The 20475-nt window shown below is 24.4% G+C and overlaps 1 protein-coding gene across 1 annotated transcript; it reads left to right on the top strand.

The window, feature by feature from the left end:
• The first annotated feature begins 8034 nt into the window (after nucleotides 1-8034).
• LOC137828331 (nuclear transcription factor Y subunit B-9) lies at nucleotides 8035-8922 on the top strand. The gene is made up of 2 exons (XM_068634851.2): nucleotides 8035-8098; nucleotides 8193-8922. Exon 2 carries the CDS (start codon nucleotides 8198-8200, stop codon nucleotides 8693-8695), a length of 498 nt encoding a protein of 165 aa, XP_068490952.2. The 5' UTR covers nucleotides 8035-8098; nucleotides 8193-8197; the 3' UTR covers nucleotides 8696-8922.
• Nucleotides 8923-20475: the final 11553 nt, after the last annotated feature.

The following is a 20475-nucleotide window of genomic DNA, read 5'->3' as shown; positions in this document are numbered from 1 at the left end:
ATTTTCCTTTTAATGTGTACATGTATTTTTTTCTTACCATTTTCATGTAGTTAATTTTAAAGTCTAACTTTCTACCCATTCACTCGTGATTATTTAACCACCTTTTTCTATGCGTTTATTTATTGTATTAATTTTTTTTTTATTCTTTAGGTTTATATCTACTTAAAATTGTATTAACTAGTTTTATAGATATCATGATTTTAGTTATTTAAAATATATACTATAATGAATTATCATTTTTATTCCTATTTTAGATGGAAAAATAATTATTTACTAACAATTATTCTTTTATATATATATATATATTAGCTACGTACAAAATTTTCCCATAAAATAATTTATAAATAATAATAGTAATAATAAAATTTATGAGTTTTCTTGACTTTATTGTTATATTATTAACCACAATAAATTTATCACCTTTTAACATAACTTTCTTTATTAGAAAAATCTTATTCTTTCTTTAAATTTCTCACTTTAAATAAAAAATAATTTAAAAGAATACTAGAAAAAATAATTGTAAGAATTATAATATAATTTTTAATTTATTTTTGTGAGAATTCTAAGCTCAATCTTGTTGTGACTTTTTTTTTAATGAAAGACTACATACTTGTTATTATATTATTTTACTGAGGTTTCAAAACAAATTCTTTTTTATAATTGAATTTATATAATAAAAAAAATTAATTTTATAATATGTAATTAATTGAAAAAAAAAATTATTTACGTCATAATTTAAAGTTGACTAAAAGTTACCCAACAAATATATATGACATTTCTATAAATATAAAACTCTCATCACTACGATATCTAATCCTCCTCTTCATTTCTCCTATTTTTTTTAAGTATTTGTAAAAAAAAAAAACTTTTAATTATTTTAAATAATTAACAATGATGTTTTACTCATACACTGCAACTTATAAATATAAATTTTAAACTTATAATCTTATCCACCACTCTTGAAATAATGGTAAACATTATTGATTACACGTTATTTTAAAATTACCTTAAATATAAAAATATTTAAAGATAAGTGTCTTTATCATTTTATTTTGTTTAACTGTATCTATATATAATATATTAAAACCTTTATTTTATAAATTTATTTTATCTTATTAATATTCATAATTGATAAAATGCTATCTTATAAAATCTCTTTCTACTATTTTATACCTTACTAAAACTAAACATTTTGATTAACTAATTAGACATATAAGATTTTGATTAACTTAAAGATATAGTACATAATAATAAGAATGTTGTGAGTATTCCACATTCATATGATTCATATGAAGTAAGAAAAAACATGATTAAATATTTATTTGTTTTTATATAGATATTTTAAAAGTTCTAAACTACAAATATCTACTTACTTATAATAAACTATAGGTTAATTTTTGTGAGAATTATTTTTAAGATCTTGTTGTGACTTTTATTTTAATGGAAGACTACATACTTGTTAATATCTTATTTGATTGATGTTTCAAAACAAATTATTTTTTTTTTAATTGAATTTTATATAATAATAAAAACTTACTTTTTTTAATCTTATAACATGTAACTAATTAAAAAATATTTATTGACGTCATAATTTAAAGTTGACTAAAAGTTAACAAACAAATAATAGATGACACTTCTTATAAGTAAAGACAAATTTTACTGCAGCACCCCACCATCCACCGCTGCAGCTCAAATGGTCCACCAATACAACCCTCCACTGTTCTTTTTCTGAAATTTTTTTATTATCACTCATTTATAAGTATGTATATTGTGTATTGTGTTTTAAAATCTACTAAATTGATAATAATATAACACATGAAATTATTAACATATATATGAATTTTTGATGTTTTTGTTCTTATAATTAAACACAGTGTAGATTTTAAATAAATATCAAATTTGTAGTTTGGGAAGATTTTTATAGTATTTTTTTTTAAGTATTTAAGATAGATACCTAATAGGTTTATAAACATGCAGTTGTTGTTCATGTAATGAACATAATTGTTAGTGTTTTATACATTGTTTAACATTATATAGTTTAGGTTAGTTCTTTATATTATATTGGCATAACATTTTTATTTTTTATTTGTTCTCATTTTTCAATTACAAAATGTAAAAAATATTTAAATTTGGAATACTATCATACTTTTTAATATGATGAGTATTTACATATATTATTAAAATAACGTGATTAATTCTAGATGATCAACTATATTTTTTGTAGTACACTCCAATATATATCAAACTTAAATTTTAAACATTACACCTGTTTTTAAAATGGAGAATATCTATTTTAAATATAAAAATATAACATTTTTTTTATAATTATAATAATTACAAATATAAATTATTATTTTAAAGAAACTAATAATTATTATAGAAGTCAACAATATTCACAAAAATTCCGATTTCTTAGAATATGTCATTCTCATATTATATTTTTAACTATATGTACGTATACAATATATTAAAATTTTTATTTTATAAATATATTTTATCTTATTAATTCATTATTAATCTATTTCAAACCTTATTTTTCATTAAATTAGCAGAACAACATCTTCCATACAAAAACATGTGATTATAAGACTACTTCTCTCAGTAAAATAAAGTAAAAAAAGTTTAAATGATATTTTATAATTCCCATGCTTTCAAATATATTTTGAAAAAAATTTATTATAAATAAATAAGACTAAAGCTTTCTAAAAATTATTTAAAAGTGGATCATGAACCTATCATTTAAATCAAAATTGAATAATAATAAAAAAAAGAAGTATGTTTAACCTAAATTATAGTGAATTGAAAATGCAATTATGAAATCATAGATGTCTTTGGTTACTCATAATATTCTTGAATACAAGTGATTTTAAAATTACTTAAATATAAAAATATAATTTTTTTCTAATAATTATAAATATAAATTATTATTTAAAAAAACTAATAATTATTATGAAAGTTGACAATAATCATAACTTATATTAAAACTTTCCTTTTATAAATGCATTTTATCTTATTAATATTCATCATTAAGATTGTTGTTTTATAAAGGTTAACTTATATATATATAGTACATAATAATAAGAATGTTGTGAGTATTCACATTCATATGAAGTTTTTTTTATTAACCTAGACATATAATACAAAATAATAAGAATGTTGTGAGTATTCCACATTCATATGATTCATATGAAGTAAGAAAAAACATGATTAAATATTTATTTATTTTTATATAGATATTTTAAAAGTTCTAAACTACAAACATCTACTTGCTTATAATCAACTATATGTTAATTTGATTATTCAAAAAAATTAAATTATTTATTATATATAAGATTTAGAAGAAATGACATTTCCAACTTAATTTATTAAAAGTAGAAAAGCACATGACGTAATATGATTCCTTTATTATTTTATAATGTTAACTGAAGAAAGTTTAAATGAAATAGACGACTTATAATGAATACAATTCACTTTTAAGAACTTTTTATTATTATTAATTAAGGTATGATTAATAAATTATTGTTATTAATAAAATATATGAAATGAATGGTAATTTAGTGGGAGAGAATTAATACTTATTAAACCATATTAGTTATGTGTACAAGAGGTTTAAAGAAGCAATTAAATATATACTAATGCAACAACAAAAATTTATGATGTTAAAATATATATTTTTATATCGATTTTAAAATGGTCATAGATACATATAACATAAAAAGTATGTATTTTTTATGACAGTGTACAATCGTCATAAAAAGTATTATGATAGACTTAAAAGATCTGTAATAGAAAATTCACTTTCTATGACCGATTTGCCTTTAATCATCATAGAAAGTAACATTTTGTGACTGTTAATACGTGTAAAAAAAAATATAATTTTCTATGATAGATAATGTTTTAACCATTATAAAATATGTCATTTAGATAATATTTTAACTGTCATAAAATGTGTTACTTTTTATGATGTTTAAATACAAATCAATTAAAGAAAATAATACTTTTTATAATAAGTTTAACAATAACCTAGATAAAAAAAAATGTATTTTTTTAAAAAAATTGTGATATATTCATTTTCTTGTATAACATACCATGCACAATAAGCATAATTCTCAAGCAGGTATTTTCAAAATAAAATATAACAATCTAGTACATAAATAACTATAAATTTTAAGTTAATATGTTCAAGTTTATACAAAATTTAAAAATTGTCATATGGAAAACATGTTTAAAAAAGCTAGTCATCGGATAAAATGATTCCTAAACAATTCAACCCTTGATTTTGCATACTTCAACATCTAATTGTCAATGTAATGTTTATTTTCTACTTCTAAATCCAATGTCCTTCCTAGTGTTGTTGTGACATTCATAATTACTTCAAATTCTCATGCTAAGTAAAAAGAAAAATGATAATGAAGAATAAAGAAGACGAATAATATGTCATAATTTTAACCATTTTATTTTCTGTTATAGCTTCATAAGAAATGGTTTACAATTTCCAACATAACATTCATGCAAATAAATTCACATAGACCACGTCACAAAACCTATACACAGAGCATGACTTTGGTAAAGAGGAAAGACCAAAGTGTTATGAGAATGATCAAGTCTTACCATGCACACTTATTATCTAGAATTTGAACCACATACATGTTTAGAGAGCAATAATACCCAATTGCACCAAACCGAAGAAACAATATTTGTGATGTGATTATTAAAAGCAACACTCTTCTAGCACACAATAGAAACAAAGCGCTTCCAAACTGCACACGTAAATGAAGTGTGTTATCGTAGAATATCTTAATCAACAAAATTCAGGCTATTTAAAGCCACAATATGATTTTAACAAATCCAAATAAAAAGATCAAAATATGTGTTATCGTAGAATATCTTAAGTAGTTGTCTTAAGAAAAAATTGACATAACAGGTGAACTAGTATCAATATGTGATATATTATTTTTGTGTTGCTTATTTTGTGATGATCTAGTCTAATGTGTTAAAAATAATTAAAAAACTAGTGATCCATTGTATTTACTTAACCAATTTAAAAAGTTATGCTTATACTCATTTTCTTTACTTATATATTTTTTTTAAAGCTCTCATGTTAGGCATCACTATGAAACTTACATCTCAGCTAGACTAACACCTTAAGTAATAACAATCATCTGCCACCATATGAAAAAATATTATTAAAAGAAAAAAATAAATAAAATACAAGAAAATATTGGGGAATTAGACCAAAGCTCATATTTTAACTTAAACGATACATAGGTAATTTGTACCTACTAATAAAAAACTCTAAGAAAAGACTAGATATAAGTCTACTATACTAATGAAAATACTCTCTATGAGTAAAGCCTAAGTTAGCAAGCTTATCAGCACATGCATTCCCTTCATGAAAAATGCGAGAAACCCTAAACCTGATTCCCATTGTAGTTAAGGCAAGTGTTCTACCTATTACAAATAATTCAAGGAACATTAGTCATAACAGTAAATACAGCACAAACCAAGGCAAAATCACATTCAATCATAAACTAGTAAGACTCATATTTTGAGCTTGTTCAATAGCATGTATAACTCCATAAAACTCAGTAAACAAAGCAGTCTGAACATCAAGGAAAACAGAGAAACCACCAATAAACTCCCTCATACTCCCACGGAAAATACCACCACAATTAGGAAGACTAGGAGAACCCCTATCAACACCATAAGTATTTATTTTAACCCAACCTGAAGAAGAAATCTCCCATCTAACAGGAAGATGAGATAGAATTTCACAACTACGAGTATTAATAAAAAAAACTTAAACACATTGAAGTAAAACTTATCATTTTGCATAAAACTTTTAGATGAATTACTCAGTAGACAAGTGAAATCTTTAATGACTGAAATGACCCTAGAAACATCAATTTTAATCTGAAATTTAGCATAATTCATCATACACCATATCATCCATATAGAAAAAGTTATCACATCAAGTTTAATCAAATTAACCAAAGGACTATCATCAAGTTATCATATCAAGTTTAATCAAATTAACCAAAGGACTACCATCAGTCTTAATTAAATAAAGGAGATCATTCACATTAGAGAAACGAGAAGTAAAGAAAATTTGTTCAATCCAACTTCAAATATGCATAACATTAAGACATTCAAAAAAAAATGTTGAATAGATTTCCTTTTTAGTGTGTACATGTATTGTTTTTTTACAATTTTCAGGAAGTTAATTTTAAACTCTAACTTTCTACCAATTCACTCCTCTAAGTAATTATCTAACCACCTTTTTCTATGCGTTTATTTATTCTATTAATATTTGTACGAAAAATGTATTAATTTTTTTTATTCTTTAGGTTTTTATCTACTTAAAATTGTATTAACTAATTTTATCATAATGATATCTTGATTTTACTTATTTAAAATATATACTATAATGAATTATCATTTTTATTCCTATTTTAATGGAAAATAATTATTTACTAATAATGATTATTTAATAATTTTTCTCATAAAATAATTTCTAAATAATAGTAATAATAATAACATTATGATTTTGTTTTGTTTTCTGATGACTTTATCATTATATTATTAACAACAATAAATTTATCACCTTTTAAAATAAATTTATTAAAACAATCTTATTCTTTCTACAAATTCCTCAGTTTAAATAAAAAATAATTTAAAAGCATGGCAGAAAAATAATTATAAGAATTATGATATAATTAAATTTTAATTTATTTTTTTGAGAATTATTTTTAAGATCATCTTGCTGTGACTTTTATTTTAATAGAAGACATACTTGTTAATATCTTATTTTATTGATGTTTCAACACAAATTCTTTTTTGTAATTGATTCTTATATAATAAAAAAAACTTTTAATTTTATAATATGTAACTAGTTGAACAAGATTTATTTAAATCATAATTTCAAGATGGTTAAAAATTAAGAAAGAAATGTATATGACATTTTATAAATAAAGACAAACTTTGATAAGGATTAAACCAAGAATCACTGCTGCAACCCCATTTGTGCAGCACCCACCATCCACTGCATGTTCTTGTCCACCACTACAACCCACCGTTCACCTCCTTATTCCATTTATTTTTATATGTGTATATTTTGTACTTATTTTAAAATCTACTAAATTAAGAGTGATAGAACAATTATGCACAATTGTTAGGGTTTTATACCGTATTTAACATTATATAGTTTAGGTTAGTTATTATATTAATCGGCATAAAATATTTATTTTTTATTTTTTCTCATTTCTCAATTACAAAATGTAATTTTTTTTTTTTAATTTTCTTAGTACATCCCAACATCAAAACCTAAATTTTTTAAACTTATAATCTTATCATTATTGAGATGAGTATATGTGAAATATTAATTATAATAATTACAAATATAAGTTATTATTTTTAAAAATTTAATAATTATTATAGAAGTCAACTGTATATATTCACAAAAGTTTCGAATTCTTAATATGTGTGCCGTTGTCATTTTGATGGTATACAGTAGATTAAAATTCTTATTTTATAAATATATTTTATCTATTTCTTATTTATCATTAAGTTTAACCGAAATTATAAAAGATTATAATATGGTGAATTGAAATGGATGAATGAAGAAGTATAAACATGAAATCATAAGTGATGTCCTTTAAGTTGCTTTTATCAAACTATCTTTGAATAATCTCAAAATGGATAGGAACATTATGGATTAAGTCAACCAAACGAAAATGAATTAGTAGTAATTAATTATATATTAAAACAGAATTGAAATTGTCATTAATAAGTTTGAGATTTTCAAGAGTAATAAATGTTTCTCTGATACGAGTTCACGTGATGCATATCTCGTTTCATTGGCTAAGCAATAAGTGATACCTTCTTCCATAAATCTTTTGTTATTATGTAGCAATTCACTTCTTCCGTAAATCGTTTGTCCTTATGCAGCAGTTTCCCCTGATGAATAAATCCATTCCAAAGTTGATCTGTCACTCCATAGTCCACATGATTGTTACATTGTTCAAGAAAAACATACTCGTCTCTCTCCATAAATAGAGCTTTTAGAGAGACTCAAGTTTATACGAATAACACAAAGAAGGTCACTTGCTTTCATCTTCATTCATGTACTTCCATTATTGCATGCATATCTACGTTGTCTTTTTAACTATGTTCATTTGATTATCATCTTGCAGGTGCTATGGCTGGTGTGAGGGAGCAAGATCAGTACATGCCAATCGCCAATGTGCTAAGGATCATGCGGAAGATTTTGCCACCGCATGCAAAGATTTCTGATGAGGCAAAGGAGACTGTGCAAGAATGTGTTTCTGAGTACATCAGTTTCATCACAGCTGAAGCAAATGATCGCTGCCAGCGTGAGCAGCGCAAGACTGTGACTGCTGAAGATGTGCTGTGGGCTATGGGAAAGCTTGGTTTTGATGAATATGCTCAGTCTCTTTCTGTTTACCTCACTCGCTATCGCCAGAGTGAAGGAGAACGCATGTCTGTGAGGCGTGCTTCAACTTCTGCTCCTCCCTTTGAGATGAACCCTCCTTATCCACCTTACCCTCATGGTTTTGGAATGTTTGATTATGATCCATCACAGTCCATAGCTTCTTCTTCAAGAGCAGCAGGTGGATTTGTTCCCAACTTTGATCCTTATGCTAATCCACCAAAACCTACTGGTGGTAACATGTGAATGTGTTTGTGCATGCAGCTATATCCAAGAGTTCAGTGATCCTGGTATGATAATAAAACATGCAGAGACTTAATAATCATGCAACTGTGTTTGTGTTTTTCTTTCCTGTGTTGTGTTTTCTTCAGTTATGTTTCATGGTTTTCCAGTTTGTACTCATTGTAGACTCTTACATGGTTCACAAACTTTTGTATCCTGTACTACAATGATGAATAAAAATGTTTATCATATGATCTTGTTGTTTACATTACAAAAACTAAAGTTTTGATTAACTTAGACATATATAGTATGTAATAATTAACAAGAATGTTGTTGGTATTCCACATTCATATATGAAGCAAGAAAAAACATGATTAAATTGTTTTGTAAACTATAAATATCTACTTGTTAGAATCAAAGCATTATGTTAATTTGATTATTCAACACAATTAAATTTATTTTAATTTATATAAGATTTAGAAGAAACAACATTAGACAATTTTTTCCAACAATGATTAGGTTTATAATTTATTAAAAGTAGTAGTGAAGCTCATTACGGAATAGCATAGTAATGTTTAGTTTGTATATACTCACAGATTGATCGATGTGGGCTTCCTTTATTATTTTAATTTTAACTGCAGCAGACAGTTTAAATGAAATAAATCATTTATAATGAAAATTTAAGAACTTGGTTTTATTATTAATTAACATATGATTAATAAATTATTGTTATTAATAAAACATATGAAATGAATGAAAATTTAGTGAAAGAGAATTAATATTTATTAAATCATATTGATTATTTGCACACGAGGGTCCAAAAAACTAATTGAATATTTATGGTCCAAGAAAGTCAGAGATCTGAGAAGAAACGATAAATAAAGATGAGTCATGATAAGCTTACATGAGACATAGTAATACTGTTTAACACAGAAATCTATACAAATATATATTATTTAAATAAATATAAATGGAAAAAAAATAAAGAAAATATATATATATTTAAATAAATAAAAATAGTATAGAAATAAATAAATTACATCTAGGAACCTTTAATACTTTTTTATATGTTAAGATCATCAATAAGTATTGTTAACATATTATAATCTTCCTATTAACTGAATTTCATGTTAATATTTGTAATAAAATATATTTATTTAAATTTATTCTATTGAACTTCATAAAAATTATTTCAAAATGAAAAATATATTAAATGAGGTGTTAAATGAAATATTAGAAGAAATTTTATTGAGATTGTTATGATATTATATATCAATTAATATAAACTTACTCCTTATTAAATTTAAAATTGATTTTGTTTAAATGCAATTTTGATAATCTTTTAATCAATCCACCAACACCATCTTCCTATTTTTTTTAAAAAAGAGAAACATTGATTCCCTCAATTTAAAAAAAAAATATAATTACTTTTTTACATTTTTTTTATTTATTTTAATTCAATAGCCGCAAACTTAACGTATCTATTTTAGGTTATTATGAAAAAATAGTTTAAATTAATTAAAATGCTAGAAATTAAAAAAAAAATGAAGATAAGGTTATAGATTACAAAAATTTCAGATTTTAAAATAGAGATTAAATAATAGATTAAGCAAAATTTTATTTTGAAGTAATTATCAAGGTATATTAAACTTATTTAACAAAAACATGTCATCATAAATGTTAAGATATACCTAGGAGAAATGAATCTTCAGATACTCAGTTATGGGTGAACTGAGAATGCATATTTGGATACCTAGAACATGTTTGTACAGAACATAGAATATAATAAACTTCTTTAGTTTCATTCTTTAAAGAGTTTACCTACATTATTATATGTTTTCATATGACCATACAAATCATTATAAACCAAAAAAACACATAATGTAAACTAACTTAAATTTAATAAATTACATTTCACATATCACAAAATATGTACGTGCGCAGAAATGAAATATTTCCAATTCATTAAACATATTTTTTTTTTATCTTTATAACTCAAATTCTCATATTAATCCTTTACTTAATTTAAGGATTAAATAATTATGATTATTATATAAAAAATATTAAATTATTTTTAAATAATATTGGTTAAAATGTGATATTAGTAAGTCGCTTATATCAGAAAGATAATTTTTTATCAAGGTTACAAGGCGTAATTAAAAAAAATTAATTTATATTATGTAAGTATAATTAAGAATAAAGTCGATTTAGTCAGTTGAAGTTAATTTTTTAATAAATAAAAGTATTTATATCAGTTTCATATTAGTGTTGTCTTAACTAATACTAATATAGTTTGTTTAAATATTAAACACTGATTTTTGATTTTATTTAATAAAATAAATTGTTAATGTTATCTGTCGAAAGTTTTTCTATAAAAGGTTATTTAATATTCAAGTAAATATTTAATATTTAAGTGTAATTAATATAGTAATAAAGACGTATCTTATTTTTTATGTAATATTTATTTGTAAATTTTATAATCAACTTTATCATTGATGAATAGTGTTAAATGTGTAACATAATAAAAGTAGATTATCTTATTTGTTATATATATTTTATTTTATTTTGATCTAAATTCTTCCAAAATCATATTGTTGTGACTTTTATTTTAATGCAAGACTACATACTTGTTAATATCTTATTTTATTGATGTTTCAAAACAAATTATTTTTTATAATTGAATCTTATATAATAAAAAAACTTATCTTTAATCTGATAATATGTAACTAATTGAAAAATATTTATTGACATCATAATTTAAAGTTGACTAAAAGTTAAGAAACAAATAATATATGACACTTCTATAAATAAAGACAAATTTTACATTGATGTTGTAGCCCTGCAGCACCCCACCATCCACCGCTGCATGCTTAAACGGTCCACCAATACCATCCTTCACTGTTCTTCTTTACTGTTCTTCCTCTGAAATTTTTTTATTATCACTCACTCATATCCATTTCTATATCTATGTATAGTTTGAATTGTGTTTTAAAATCTACTAAATTGATAATGATAGAACACATGAAATGATTAACATATATATGAATTTTTGATGTTGTTGTTATAATTATATACACAGGGTAGATTTTAAATAAATATCAAATTTGTAGTTTTTGTGTCTTCATAGATTTACAGATATTGAAGATTTCTATAGTATTTTTTTTTAAGTATTTAAGATAGATACCTAATAGGTTTATAAACATGCTGTTGTTGTTCATGTAATGAACATAATTGTTAGTGTTTTATAGATTGTTTAACATTATATAGTTTAGGTTAGTTTTTTATATTAATCGACATAACATTTTTATTTTTATTTGTTCTCATTTTCCAATTACGAAATGTAATAAAAAAACTTTTTAATTTTGAAGATGTGTATAGATTATTAAAATAATGTGATTTATTCTAGATAACATCCCAACTAAAAAATCTTATAAAACCTAAATTTTAAACTTATAATCTTATCTACCACTTTTAAACATTCTTGATTACACCTGATTTTAGGAATGAAGGAATATATCTACCTTAGATATAAAAATATAACTATTTTTAATTTTTCTAATAATTATAACTACAAGTTATTATTTAAAAAAAAATTATTAGAGAAGTAGACAAGAATCACAAAAGTTCGATTCCTTAAAATGTGTGCCCTTGTCACTGTATTTTTGTTTAACCGTATCTACCATACAGTATATTGAAAAAACTTTATTTTTTATCTTATTAATATTCATTATTATCTATTTCTAAAAAAAAAAAGGTTAGTTATCATTAAGATAACAAAACAACATATTTTCCTAGCAAGAGATTATAAGACTAGTATCAACAAAATGTATGTCTCAACAAAATAAAGTAAAAAAAAGTTTAAATGATATTTTATAATTCCCATAGTCATGCTTTCAAATATTTAAAGAACATGCAAATTAATATTTTTATATTTAGTAGAAGTATACAAAATATATTTTTATTTTTTTATTATAAATAAGTAACACTAAAAATTTCTTAAAATTATTTAAAGGTGGATTATGAACATATAATTTAAATCAAAATCGAATAATAAAAAGTAGGTTTAACCTAACTTAGTGTCAGGAGGAGGGAAATTATAAAAGACTAAACTATGATGAATTGAAAATGCAATTACTGGAAAAGATGAATGAAGAAGTATAAAAATGAAATCATAAGTGATGTCTTGGTTCTTTAACAGATTTGGAGTTGTTTTTATCAAAATATATTTGAATAATTCCAAAATGGATATGAACATTATGGATTAAGTCAACTAACTAAAGGAAAATGAATTAACAGTAATTAATATATATATTAAAACATAATTGAAATTATTATCATTAATATGTTTGAGATTTTCAAGACTAATAAATGTTTATCTGGTATGAATTCATTCGACTTTCTATTCATATTATTAAAATTTTAAATAATTGTTTCATTTTATAAATCTTTTGTCATTATGCAGCAGTTTCATCGGATGAATAAATCTACTCTAAAGTTGATCACTCATAGTCCACATGATTGTTACACGATTCAAGAAAAACATACTCATCTATTTCCATAAATAGAGCTTTTAGAGTGACTTGGATTTCATAAAAATAACACAAAGAAGGTTTAATTAGGAGAAGAGTGACAATAAATACAACTACTTGTGCAATGTGTCATGTTTCTGAAGTGTAAGTATGTGTAGTGTGTGGTTATTTTGTCTAAGATGGATTGACATATTGTTTGTATACCATAAGGATTTGAGAATTCACTTTGAGAGCTTCCATTTAATGTACGTTAGTAACAAGTAGAACGAAGTTTGGAAAAGTACGTGGGCATCTATAATAAGGAGTATTTGGGAACAAAAAAACAACGTTGTCTTTAAGCAAGAGGTAGCTGACTCAGAGGAAATATTTCATTTGGCACAACTTAAATTGTGGTTATGGATGAAACATAGGGTGCAACTATTTAACCATTCTTTCTTGGATTGGGCACTAAATCCTCTCATATGTATCAAAAGGTATGGGTAATTGAGGAACGATAAGGCATAAGTGTTTTGTATGCTTGAAGATGTGGCTAGAAGGTTGGGATATCTGGTTAGAAAAGCAGAATTATGGGTGGTGTCTTCGGTAAGCAGTAGTGTGTCCCCTAAATGTGAAACTATGAAGAAGTGGACCTAATGATGCAGACCTGACCAATGGTGATGCAAGAGTAGGGCGGATGTTTAGGCTCTAAGGTAGGCTAAGAATTCAGGGCCAATGACAAATGTTATGTTTTTTCTGTGATATTGGGCAACATTTGATTAATATGTTTGTGTTTGGGCAAATAGTGGAGGAGAGGAAGCAAGGTGAATTGGCCAAGTTTTGCCTTAAGTCAGATGCGACTCAGTTGGTGTATTCTTAGTGCAAGTTGTGGGTGCAAGGATGACAGAATGAAGCCAGAACAATGCAGTTGCTGGTATAATCTATGCAACACACTTAGTTAACGTAGAGATTATGCTTCTATTGTTGGTACTCTGTGCCTAGTTTTGGGGCTTGTTTTTCTGGGCCTAGCTAGTTGATGTATGGGAATGGTCAAGGAGAATTGGACATAAGAAGAATTAGATGTAGAAAGCATTATGGTCAAAGAAGACTCTTTAATATAGGGTATTTTTATTTTTTTTTGCATATTGATGTGGCACAGCTAGAGAGAGTGGTATGCCTAGTGCATTGCTCTATTAGTTTGTGGGGAGGTCTAGGCCTTTTCTCTTTATGCTGTAGTGCTAGAGGAATGTATCCTAGTTGGACGATCTTTTGGTATTTGTATAAGGGTTATGACACCTCTAAAGTGTCCCTTTTAATTATATAATTTTTTGCTGATAAAAAAAACAGAGAAGGTCAAGTGCACATACCTTCTTTTATCATCTTCATTCATGTATTTTCATTAACAATTGCATGCAATTTTTTTATTAGCAAGAAAAAAAATATGGTCCACTTTAAGAGTAAACCAACCCTAATACATATTATAGTGAATTGCATACCACTCACCCTATCTAAGCACACCCCAAAAGAGTGTCAGCACCTACCTACTAAACAAATAACTCCAACCAAGCCGTCAAAATGATAAAACTTGAACACCTACTACTTAAAGTCCCCTCAAACACAAGAACCCCTCAACAACACAAGGAAGACCATCTAATCGGCCTAAACTAGTCACAAGCTTTTCATCGAAAACATATATACCATGCATATTTATGTTATTTGTTAACTATGTTCATTTAACTTTTTGTCTTCCAGAATTCCTATTCCATAATCATCCAAAACTATAAAGGGTAATTTCAGTATTTTGGAGAATGTAGGGGTGCAGGAAGAAAAATGTAAGGGTGTAGGAAGAAACACCAAAAAGTTATTTATTTTTGTTTGGTTTGGACTTTTCTTTTCCCACTTATTTTTGTTATTAATATCTCCTTGTTTTACACCGGCATCCGAGATCTTCAACAAGGATCGGGATCATGACCATCGTTGTTATGCGTGCTAAGGTTGAGAATGGAGTTTTATTGAAAGTTCAAGTTTGGGACGATTCACACGAAAAAATTGAAGAGATTGAAAACAATGTTTCTATGCAAAAAAAATGTTATATGTAAAAATATTTAATAATATATTATTTTTAACGGATATAACAAGTTTTTATGATGTCACTTAAAAAAATAACCAACATAAAAAGTTATTTATTATTTACAATTTTGCCATTGTTTCACTTATTATGATAAGTAGACATAATAAATGAATTCATATTTACAATTTTGTCATTGTTTCATTTATTATGACAAGTAGATTATAACCATCATAATAAGTCGTCATATAATCATAATTTTTCATTATACGGTCTTAAGAAAGTCAGAAAACTAGAAAGAAACGATACATAAAGATAATTGACTCCTGATAATCTAACATGGGACAAAACTGACATGAGACATGACACTGTTTAGCTCAATAACCTATGAAAAATATATTATTTAAATAAATAAAAAGGAAAAGAAAAAAAAAGTATGTATTCAAATAAATAAAAATAATATGAAAATAAATAAATATATTATTTAAATAATTAAAAAGGAAAATAAAAATTATATATTCAAATAAATAAAAATAATATAGAAATAAAAAAATTACATCTAGGAACCTTTCATACTATTTTATATGTTAAGATCATCAATAAGTATTGTTAACATATTATAATTTTCTTATTAACTACATTTCATGTTAATATTTGTAATAAAATATATTTAAGTTATTCAATTTAACTTCATAAAAATTATTTGATGATGAAAAATATATCAAATGAGGTGTTAAATGGAATATTTGAAAAACTTATATTGATTTTCGTTTAAATGCAATTTTGATAATCTTTTACTCAATAACACCATCTTCCTATTTTTTAAAAAAGAGAAACATTGAATCCCTCAATTTGAAAAAAATATATAATTAGTTTTACATACTTTTTTGTTTATTTATTTTAATTCAATAGCCGTAAACTTAACATATCAAATTTACGTTATTATGAAAATACTTTAAATTAATTAAAATGCAAGAAATAAAAAAAATGAAGATGATGTTCTAGATTAAAAAAATTGCAGATTTTAAAACAGAGAGATTAAATAGTAGATTAAGCAAAAAATTATTTAAACTTTTATTTTGAAGTAATTAAATCAAGGTATATATATAAACTTATTTAACAAAAACATGTCATCATAAATGGTAGGATATACCTAGGAGAAAGGAATCTTCAGTTATTCAGTTATGGGTGAACTGAGAATGTATATTTGGATACCTAGAATATGTTTGTACAGAACATAAAATATAATAAACTTCTTTAGTTTCATTCTTTAAATAGTTGACCTACATTATTATATGTTTTCATATCACCATATAAATCATTATAAACCAAAAAAACACATAATGTAAACTAACTTAAATTTAATAAATCACATATCACAAAATATGTATATACATATATGATAAGAAATGAAATATTTTCAATTCATTAAACATAAAAACATTTTTATCTTTATAACAAAAGAAGAGTAATAACATTCTCATATTAATCCCTTACATAATTCAAGGATTAAAGAATTATAACTGTTATATAAAAATATTGGTTAAAATGTGATATTGTTATAAAAATATTACATTATTTTTTAAATAATAATATTGGTTAAAATGTGATATTAGTGTAAAGATAAATTTTGTTAAGGTTAGAAAGCGTAAGTTTCTATTTTTAAATTTAATTTTATATTATGTAAGTATAAGCATAAAGTCGATTTAGCCAAGTTTAAGTTAAACTTAATTTTTTAATAAATAAAATATTTGTATTAATGTTATATTAGTGTTGGTTTAGTCTAAGTCAATACTAATATAGTTTAGTTATTGTTAGATACTAATTTTTAACTTTATTCAATGAGTAAAATATTTGTTAATGTTAAATTAGTTTTGGCTTAGTTAAAATTAACTGAAATAAATATTAAAAATAAATAAAGTTAATAGTGACTTAATATGTTAATATTATTTATTTTAAGTATTTATATTTTTTTTAAGTTAATATTGACTAAACTAACACTAATTTTATTATTTATTTAAGCTAAAGTCAATTAGGTTATATTCATATAATATATTTTTAATATTTATTTAAGTTAAATTTAATAAGTTGATGTTAATTTATGTGTTGTGAATTTGTGTGTTTTTATAACAATGAATATGAATTGTAGATTATTTAATCCAATAACATAAATTTAAATATGACAGATCTCTTCATTCATTTTTTTTTATAAATATTCTCATATCCATCTTCTTTATCAACATTTATTCCTTTTATCCACCATAATTTTTTTTTATAAATCATTAAGTATTTCAAAATACAACTTTATATATATGCAATTTTTTAGAAAATGGGTCAAAATTAAATCTCTAATCTCTTTCGGATAGATCATCACACTAACAATACATTCAAGGGTGAACTATTGAAACAAGTTTTTAACATGAGAAAAGTGTATATAAAATGAAACATTTTAATTAGCATCCACAAGAAATTCAATTCCATCAAACACAAACATACAAAACATTATAGACCACATACAAATCTATACATCAGAAGATATTTAACAAATGAAATATCAACTCACACCTTCTGAAAGACTCATATTAAATATGTCCTATGAAAAACTAACATTTGATCAAATCCAAGATACATAGGGATTCTCATGGATCAATGTAAGTATGGAATGTGAGAATTATAGTTGGTAAAATCTTTATGATGATGATGATGTACATTCCTACTTATTACTTTTTGCCCTTTTAGGAAACACTACAGAAAAATTATTAAATAAAAAATAATTTTAGGGACCAAAATAACTAGCTACTATTTGATTAAACTAGAGACAATTTTATAAACTAAAACAAAATATTGGTATCTAAAGTAATTTGCATTATTAATAAAAATTTATAAAATAGTTTCTAAATTGGTATCTAACCATTAGTTACCAAGATTTTAGTTAATTACTACTTTGTATTCTAAATTAGTATCCCATAAACTAATTTGTAATATAAAATATAAGTATTTTAGATACCAATTTAAAAATTATTTCATAATTTTTTTATTAATAATAAAAATCACTTTAGATACCAATATTTTGTTAGTTTATAAAATAATCTCTAATTTAGTCAATATAATGACTAATTATTTTTTGTCTCTAAATTTGGTAGTTATTTAATGATTTTCTTATAATGAAACTAACGATTAACCTTCTGTATAACACAATTAACCTAATCAAATGTACAAAAGCTTACTTTAACATCAAGATTAACTTTGCGGCTTATCCTAACCCATAATCGAGAGTCCATTATGACCATATAAATATGCATTACATCCAAGATAAAGGTACATACCATTGAACAATATTTATTGCTTTCACCTACTATATACTAAATCCTAACATACACATCAAAGTACATTTTTAGAGGGACCGCACCCTATCCATTAGAGATCAAATATGGTGTAAACAAGAATAATACTTCAAGACCCATACAAGACAATAATAATAAAATTAAAAAGAAAACTTGAAACTCTTAATTATGTAAAGGAGTATAATTGTTTTGTGTAAGTATAATAATAACAATAATAAGTTAATGGATATATATGCGTTACAATTACTTCTATATATTTTTATGCATCTAAATAAATAAATAGAATATGCGATAAGACAAAATTATTTATAATGTGAGAAATACGAAAAAATATTTTATATATACTAGTGCAATAATTTGAATCAAATCACGTCATATTTGGGTGAAAAAAATTATTAATAACAAGAAGAACTTCTTAACACAACACAACTGTAAGATCTTTAAATAAGGAGAGATTGATGATTCTGAATTTTATTTATTTTTAGTTTAACTAAAGGTTTAGTCATAGATTACAACTAAATTTGCTTTTGTTTATTTCTTTTTTTTTGATTGGTGTCTTGATCCGGTGACTTGTTTGTTCTTGATCAAGAACTTTTGTTGTGTAGGTTGGTGTTGTATGGTTTTTCTTCCGGTTGATTTGAGTTGGCATCTTATAGTAAACTTATAGGATCTCTCTTTCAAAATGAGTGTTGGTAAAAGGTTAAATTACCCTAAAGTAATTCTTATTTATTTATTTATTTTGCTAATAAAAAAAAGTAAGATAATGGAGAAATCTTCTTTACCCACCCGCAACAACAAAAATACATAAAGGACTCAAAGGTAAACAACATAAATTATGAACCAAGAAGAAAAAAATAAAAATAAAAAAGAAGTATTATAAAAATTAAATTTTAAAAAAGAGGTAAACTTTTTACGTCATAAGAATAAAAAGTTAGTTTTATATATTGAATACAATAATAGTTATTGATTGACATAAAAATTACTTTTTACATCATATCCTTATATATAACATAAAAATCTGCATTTATATATCTAAATACTCTGGCTATATATGGTGCATTTTTTTCGTATCCTTTTACCAACCAATATTGAAACTGTGATGTAAATGATTTTTTAGTAGTGATAATAATTATCTGTAACTCACAACAGTGTTTTTTTCCTTAGATGTTGGGTGCATCTTCTCATTACCTTAAGCTTGCAAAAATCTGGCACAGCATGTTAAAAATTAAAGAAAATGCCACGTCATTTCTTAGCCATCTTCTGTTGCATTTGTAAAAGCCGACAAATTGTATGCAATATCATCTATTTTGTCATGTTATTTCTGAAAGTGAAAACCATGATTTTATATATGCATATGAGCCATTTTCGATGTTCTTCAAACTTGTCATCTTATTACAGGACTATCTATTTATGTAAGCATGATTTGGACATACTAAATGCAGAAGAAAGCAAACTTTTGGAACGAATTAGAAGTTAGAAGAGAACACACAAAGAGACACATTTGAAGAACATTGACATGATGTGTTATTAGTATTTTATTCGATTTAGTGAATCATTATTCCATCAATCATTCAAGGATTATTATTATTCCTAAGCTTGATCTCCTCGAGATTAGACAAAAGAAAAGCCAATCAACAACCACTGTTCACTGTCCATTCAAACAGACAGACCGTCCTCTCCTCTTTTTCTTCACTACCTCGTTATTGGCAGAACAACCTCCTTTTATACACTTCCCTCTTTTCTTTTTTTCACCTTCTTTTCTCTTTGTCTTTCCATCATCAAGTTTTGAGCTTATTTGTGACAAAAGCAATTATTCCATTCACTGTGATTAAAGCTAGCTTGTTGCTTTGCAACATATTTTATAGTACCACAAGATTGAATAGAAGC

The sequence above is a fragment of the Phaseolus vulgaris genome, chromosome 7 (genome assembly GCF_051622355.1).
Source record: "Phaseolus vulgaris cultivar YP4 chromosome 7, ASM5162235v1, whole genome shotgun sequence".
NCBI classification, from domain to species: domain Eukaryota; kingdom Viridiplantae; phylum Streptophyta; class Magnoliopsida; order Fabales; family Fabaceae; genus Phaseolus; species Phaseolus vulgaris.
This window is presented reverse-complemented; position numbering and strand designations above follow the sequence as displayed.